At 47.4% G+C, this 7,543-nt stretch overlaps 1 protein-coding gene across 1 annotated transcript; it reads right to left on the reverse strand.

The window, feature by feature from the left end:
• Positions 1–2,449: 2,449 nt before the first annotated feature.
• LOC123054416 (F-box protein SKIP28) lies at positions 2,450–6,743 on the reverse strand. Its single transcript, XM_044478191.1, has 3 exons — positions 6,342–6,743; positions 3,398–3,714; positions 2,450–2,975 (listed from the first exon to the last, which is right to left on the reverse strand). Exons 1-3 carry the CDS (start codon positions 6,729–6,731, stop codon positions 2,684–2,686), a joined length of 999 nt encoding a protein of 332 aa, XP_044334126.1. The 5' UTR covers positions 6,732–6,743; the 3' UTR covers positions 2,450–2,683.
• Between the last annotated feature and the right edge of the window lie 800 nt (positions 6,744–7,543).

Below are 7,543 nucleotides of genomic sequence, written 5' to 3' on the forward strand. Positions count from 1 at the left end.
TGAAAGCGGCGGCGAAAATTGTTAGCGAATAGGGCATCCGGGGTAAAGTAATCGTTCATCAGCATCAAATGGCCGCGCGCCCTATTGCGTTTGAACACTCGATGATCTTTCATCGATCCCTTCAAATTGAGAACATACTCTTCTGCATACTCCGCGTCTGCAAGGACCGCTTGCATCATCGCCGTCTAATCAGTGTAGTCCTCGTCAGACGAGCCATCGTACGACTGAACAAAGTGCCCGTGCATGTACTCCATATCCGAATACATTGCTTTAAAGAAGAAGAGGCAACAAAGTTAGCACGGGCATTTCACCGAACAGTCGACGAGCATGGTGAGTGCCTCAGGGGCGGATGGTACCTGTACGGCGGACGGAGGAGAGGTATGAAACAGCGGCGGAGGAGAAGCGGCCTGGAGCCCAGGTGTAGCGCCGGAGGAAACTAAATCGTCGAGTTCCGGCAAAGGTGTTGCGGGGCGGTCGGGGTAGTGGAGCAGTGGCAGAGTCGAGAGAGAAAACGAATGCAGAGAAAGATGATAGGATGAATACGCGGGTCCGAAAGGGGTTTTAGGAGGGATTTTGTGTGGGCCGGGGTGTCAGAGCTTGTTTCGACTGGCTGCTGTCCGGTCTACGGTGAAGCAACCCAAATTTGTCCCTCGCGTCGGTGCCCCAGTATCGTGGAAGCGGTACAGTGCCCCAAGCTCATTTTCTCAGCCCCATGAATCGGACTCGAATCGAACTCGGCAGCGTTAGGGTCCGTCCGTACATCGGACTGGAATCCGGAATCCGGCAGGCTATTCTGGCATCTATAAAAGGACAGGCGTGCATTAAGCCTTCTTCGTCGTTTGCGGTACGCAAGAACAACATGGCTTGCATCGCTGCCCCTGCCTCGTTTGCTCCCTCCTTTGCTCCTCTCTGTAGCAGGATCGCGTTTGCGCCTCCGCTGAGCTCCACCTCGTTGTCGGCCTCCTCCCCTCCCTTCCATCCCAGCCGCATCATGGTGAGGTGGGAGGCTCCTCCGATGGGCTGGTTGAAGCTGAATTTCGACGGATCCGTCTACCACGACGGGTCCGGCCGGGCGAGCATCGGCGGCGCCATCCGCGACTGCAACGGCCACGTCCTCGTCGCCTTCGCCGAGCTGACGGAGCACTCCACGGTGGGGATAGTGGAGGCGCGAGCACTGATCCACGGGCTGCGGCTCGCGATGAGTTTCTTCCGTGGCGGGCTGGTGGTGGAAGGCGACGACCAGGTGCTGGTGGACCTCCTGACCGGCAAGGAGACGCAGACGCGTATACCGCTGTCCATGCAACAGGAGATCAAGACTCTGCTTAAGCACTTCTCGACGTACCAGCTGCAACACATATACCGTGAAGGCAACCAGGTCGCCCACGTCCTGTGCAAAGAAGCATACCAGCGGCCAGGGGTGTGGAGGAGAGGGATCGTGCCGCACGCCGTCTGGGAGAAGGCGCTGGAGGACATGCATGGCGTGGCGCACGAGCGGATCTGCAAGAAGAAGCAGCTGTGGTAGCTTCGAAGATGAGCGCGTACCAAGCCAAGCGCAAGCGGCGGCATGGTGTCCGACCGGCTGGTCCAAGAACGTGGCCGGGAGAAGGTGCTGACTTCATCGACGTGATAAGCTTCGTCGAGATGGATCTACATAGCCGGTGGAGTCCACCGGATTGTAGTGTGGGCAAATTAATCTACAAGGTATGACTCTTGTAGAAGAGTCATACGTGACGAGGTCTTTTACACTAGTCTGTATTAGTTACATCGTCAAGCAGTACGTTTCAAGACGATGTTGACTGTTGAAGCAGCTCTGGAAGCGCTTACAGTAACATCGATCGCTGTGGCTACGTTGTGCTATGCGCGCTAGGGTAAAAGATATAATTCATTCACTCTGATTTCTTTGAGTATCTGTACACGAGTGCGTATTCTTTCAATTTCAAAATATGTACTTTGCTGTTTGTAACACCTTCCTCTCGCTCCACGTCGGGCTCCTCCATGAGGCGCGCTGCAAGCCTGCAATCCCACCACGTCGGGCTCCTGATCAATCGCGACATGGCCGCCGCCACCTCCAAGGCCAGGATGCCGAGCCCGTCCTGTCTCGCTATGGAGCTGGCCATGCGTCATGTGGGCAGCTAATGCACGAGCACCTTCCTCTCGCTCCGCCTGCACCCCAACCGTGACCCGGCAAGCCTCCTTCTTTGGCTCCGGCGATTGTGCACACGAGCTGTTCGATGAAATATGTAGTGGTAGTTATGGACGAAAATTTGTAGACTGGTGGTCCTTTGGAACCCTAACCACAATTGTAGTGGTTTTATATAACAGGCTCATGAGACAAGTCTAAGTACCGTTCGTAGACAAGTTAATCACCCTAACTGCCCACGAGCTTCTGAAACTTGATGCACATGTGCATGCATATTCCAATGGCTAAATACTCAGTGAAGATAAATAATAGAGTATAGTGTCATAATTCGATTATAATAATGTTCAAAATGTCTGCAAAATTAAGGCGCCCAGTTGTGACCATTGGACTGTCAAACTGATACAACCACTTGGACGAGTCCATGAAACATGCAGCCGCTTCGTTTGATGGGCTTCGGAATATTAATTCAGCATCATGATACGTTCAGCTAGTGTTGTAGGTTCAAGTATTTGCAGTTACAGAAGAGGGGTGGAAGGCTCACTTCTAATAGTCATCTTCCTGATTCTCGTGCGATGCATCGGGCTCCTTGCAACGCTGGCATGAAAACTGGCCAGCCATCGACAAGGACACCATCAAATTTTCATGCCTCCCACAGTAAGGCCGATTGCATGTGCTGCATTTAGGGACCGTAAACCAACAATCCAAGCACATAAGATCTGAACAAGCAAGATCAGCGTCGACTATATCCTCCGAGCTGACACAGCCACCACATTTTTCGCATTTAGGAAAGCAGAAGTAGCAGCCTCGGCACCGCCACAAGCTGTCCCTCACTTTCCTGAAATATAACCAAATTGTCAATATGGAGGTGTACAAACCTTAATTGCTTCAGGTCAAAGTCATTAGACCTGTAGAAAAACAAGGATGCCTAAATGTTTGCATCAGTTGTTCTCGAGACAAGAGCAACAAAATAGGTAACAGAACTAAGTTGATTTCATGTGTCCCTTAAAAGGCCATCACTTAAAAGGCTATTCATAAAAAATAACATGACCTAGTCAGTTGTTCCACAACCACAGGAGAGAGCGAAAAGGCGAGCAATATCTATGAGCACTGACTCTTGTGAGCATCACAAATCAAAGATGAATCTTGAACTAGCAGAGGGGATAAGGAATCAAGCAATGAAAATTAGTCCAATAAACTGCTAAGGCTATTCCCAAAGAGAAGATCTCGTAGGAATTTAGAGGATCAGAGGTTGCATACCTACAGTCATCCCTCGTACAATCAAACACAGGCCCGACGGTCGCACACACAGGGCAAAGATCAACATCAATAGGGCGTTCATCATTGGTGTTCAGTGCTTCACGGGCTCTATGGTTGTAAAAAAGTGGGCTTCTATCTTGTTGCCCCTGTGGGTTACCTTTGCACATGAGAGACATGATGATATCAAGATGATGCTTACTCATCCCGCTAATGCCATCAAGTCGGAGACGGCTTATATTTCCCTTGTGTTCGTGCAGAAGCTGAACAATTTTGACCACCCCATCGCCAGTCAAGCCTGTACATGCAGGCACATAAATCTGCAAGTTAAGGGTAAGTTAGATTAAATGCATTTAGAGGTACATGCAGCTACTGCACAGGAGGAAGTGAGCAAAAGCCCTTGGTAATAGTATAATCATCATAGAGTTTCTGTTACGTGCATATAACCACGATTCTATCATCCAGAGATAACAAATTATCAATCAAGCAAACATAGGAGGACTGTAAATGCTGGTTTCATTATGATCAATAAACAGAGGTTAAGATGGCGTGAAGGTTCCATATTAGTAATCAATTCAGAAAAGTATTTGTCATTTTAACTTTGGCTAGAAACCCCAAATCATTGCAAAAAATTAAAAGGCAAATAAACAAGCCCATTAGTTTTCCATATGAAGTTGGGATCAATTACCATGATTCTGAAATAAAAATGCTCCACATTAGTAACTCAAAACTAATTCCCAGCATGTCTAGGGAGAATTTTTTTCTGACGGAACTTTTGGTATTTGGGGAGTGCTTACAGTTTTTTCTGACGGAACTTTTGGTATTTGGGGATCAATTACCATAAAGCAATGTATACCAGTAATAGATAATTTCAGAATTATGTAGTTGAAAAACAAAAATATATCTAAATAAATTTCATGTATGCCTGACTGGCTAGCCCTCTCCATTTTGGAAGTTAGATGTGGCAATTGGCAAACTGGCCATGCTAATTTTACCCCTGGATCAATAATGCTACACTTAAGTAATCCGCAGGTTTCTGAACTTAGGATTTGTCCTTAAAAAAGCAAAACAGCCAAGCAGGTTAACAATTTAATATCAAAGCAGCCAGATTGAAGGTAGTATCAGATATAATTCGTAAACATTGCAGTGGTCTAAGTGCTACCGAAATTTGTAGCCAAGAATAAAAAAACATTTCCAGTGCAATGTACTGTATAAGAAAATACATATCCCAGGATATTTATCAAGGATTCAATCACTCCATACATTTATACGTATTAATGTCAATAATGATTCTACCCCTAAGGCCCTAACCCCAGTCACTATCACCATGAGCCAAGGCAAGCAAAATAATATGAAGCATTTAGAAATTCTATTCCACGGAAAGTGAGGGACAGAGATCCAACCAGATCTGTAACCTCACTATATATAAACACCCTATACAGAACCCTGCAGTGGTTCTGCATCTGCAGCTGTTTCACAACAATGAAGAAGTGTTATTTAAGAAATGGCAAAAGGACATGACTAAGTACCAGCGCGGCATCCTAACTCTACCATGCAGTGCCACCCCAATCTGTTCTCTCTCGATCCGCTAATCCGACTGATGATCTGTTTTGTTCACGTGAAGTCTTCTTGTCAATGCCGGCATTAAGAAAAAAACTCAAATTAGCTAGACATTGCCGGTATTTGGAATTTCTTCACATCATTAGGCCATGATAGTTCTGAAGTTGAAGTGACTGAGTACTAATTATTGCCGTGTTCTACACTGCCAAAGCATTTATAGCATATATATCAGGGGGTGCCTATCTATGTGTTCTTTTATTGTCGATAGGTATAACGTTTTGCCTAGCGCAAGTAAAAACAATTAATCAATTGAACTGCTATCTTTTCTATGGTGCACATGAAAAGGTTTGTACGTGCATCCCAACCAGCCTAAAATTAATCATATACAGCAAAAAACAAGCTTAGTTTCTTAGTCAACATCACGTCCAAGTTCGTACCAGTAAATGTAGCAGATTTTTCCTTGCAAAAGGTGGTATATGTTTCTTCATAGTTGATACATACACAGCATGGGCTCTGTCTCTCTGGTTCACTAGGCTCATATGAGCTTATCTATCAATATTGTTGAGTCAAACTAGTACACAGAGTATCAGGAGTCACACAAGTAGTCCAGGAACAGCAGGTAAATTGTGGCCGACCTGCAGGCAAGACAGGATCAGGAGCAGCTTGATGAGTCTGATCACAACTGTACACAAGCAGAGATCAACTCCGATTCAGCAAGCAGCAGCTGAGGTGTCTGGGCGTAGGAAACAGAGGTTAAACAGAAAATATGATCCGTGTCCTTGCCCAGTTTAGATAAAGTATACTTGTACTACTAGTAATTGAGTCCTAGGCATATATGCTATAAAAGCATACCTATTGTATCACTGAGGACAAGAAGTAAGAGAAGTCTCTCTTCACATATGCTTTCTCAACCCAATCTAGTTCTCTAATTTCTCAATCTCCTGCTGCCTACCCACACTGACCACGGCGCCTACCCGACATTCCCGGCCCCAGCCTCCGGTGAACAAACCGTACAACCTCAGGAGAAAAGCACACATCGACCGGCAATAGTTTATTCGTCATAGCATTCACATCTCATGGCCTTAATTGTGATCCAATAGCTATAATTCAGCAGGTGATGTGGTTCGATGAGGATTCTGCAGTCGGTTCAATTCCAGTTCTAGAATAATAAAGAATGATTACATCCTATCCTACATCCTAGCCTTCGCATTCTAGTCATGGAAACAAGCTGAGTTGTTGAACCTATGCAACCACCACGCCAAGCATAACAACAAACACTGCGCGCGCGCCACCGACTACACACGCAAGAATGTAGCTCACTCACCAACTCACAACCTCAGACACTTCAATTAGAGGAAACAACCACGCGCCGGAAACCTCCCAATACCTCGGTGACGCGGGGATTGTGCTCGACGACGCGGAGCAGGCCGGCGTCAGAAACGTGGACGCACCCGAACAGGCGGAGAGACCGCAGCGTCCCCTCCGCCCTCGCAGTCAGCTTGAGGAGGACTTGGTCGGTCATCCGGCCGCTGAGCGGCCGCTCTACCGCGACGCGGCGCCACAGGAGGGGGTCCACCGCGACGGCCTCGCCGAGGAGGCGGCATACGCGCCAGCAGGCTAGCAGCTCAGGCAGCCGCATGTAGCCCAGGGCGAAGAACAGGGCGGCGTGCGGCTCGCCAGGCGGCGGGGCCGGTGGCGGCGGAGGCGTTGAGGCGGTCGCTGTCGTCGGAAGCATTGTGCGGTCTGTGGTGACTTCACTGACTGGCTGCCGTGACATGACGAGGAGGAAACACCGGCAGAAGAGGAAATCAAATGTTTTTTTTTTCAGAGTATGCCAGTGGCATACCTGAGTTTTTTTTAGCATAATCAGACTTTATTTCTCAAATAACTGTCATATCATTTACAAGATGGTGAGAAATAAAGCCAGGGATGATAGCATCCCAGGAACTAAAAGAATTCGATCTAAAAGACTGTTTTGCTAACTCATCAACCACTTGGTTTGCTTCTCTGAAACAATGCTTGAAGGTGATCTTTGCAAAGTCGACGGAGAGTTGCTTACATTCAGCAACAACTGCAACATCTGGTCCTTGATAATTATCCATTAGCTGAACTGCTTCCACCGCAAAGGTGCCGTCTGATTCAACCTCCGCTCTCATACATCCCATATTGGCAAGAAGATACATTCCATTTCGTATAGCAAGAAGTTCAACGGCGTCCACATCTCGTACATTGGGTATAAACCAAGAAGCAGCAGCAATGAAGTCGCCATGTTCATCACGAATAACTGCTCCAGTTGCTCTTGACAATGTGTCGACGTGAAAAGATGCGTCAACATTCACCTTAACCATGTCATGAACAGGCTTCTTCCGGATATGATCGGCTAGCCTAGCCGGCAGTTTGGGTGTCAATGATCTGAAGTAATTTGTTGCCAGGACCCGGATTGACAAGGTTGTTCTCTCCGGGTTTTGGATCCCAATCCCTTTCATAATTTGGCGCCGCTGCCACCAGAGAAACCAAGCAGCAACCGAAGTCAGTTCAGCTACCGGGAGTCCCTCTATTATCGATGTATTCTTCAGTAGGATTTCCATA

Source organism: Triticum aestivum, chromosome 2D, assembly GCF_018294505.1.
Source record: "Triticum aestivum cultivar Chinese Spring chromosome 2D, IWGSC CS RefSeq v2.1, whole genome shotgun sequence".
In the NCBI taxonomy this organism is placed as follows: Eukaryota; Viridiplantae; Streptophyta; class Magnoliopsida; order Poales; family Poaceae; genus Triticum; species Triticum aestivum.

What these genes read in the sequence shown, in the direction of transcription:
- LOC123054416 (XM_044478191.1), bottom strand. Translation starts at nt 6,731, where the DNA reads ATGTCACGGCAGCCAGTCAGTGAAGTCACCACAGACCGCACAATGCTT. An exon ending in ACAATCCCCGCGTCACCGAG is followed by an intron (nt 3,715 to 6,341) that starts GTATTGGGAGGT and finishes CTTAACTTGCAG; the next exon opens with ATTTATGTGCCTGCATGTAC. An exon ending in TGTACGAGGGATGACTGTAG is followed by an intron (nt 2,976 to 3,397) that starts GTATGCAACCTC and finishes GTTATATTTCAG; the next exon opens with GAAAGTGAGGGACAGCTTGT.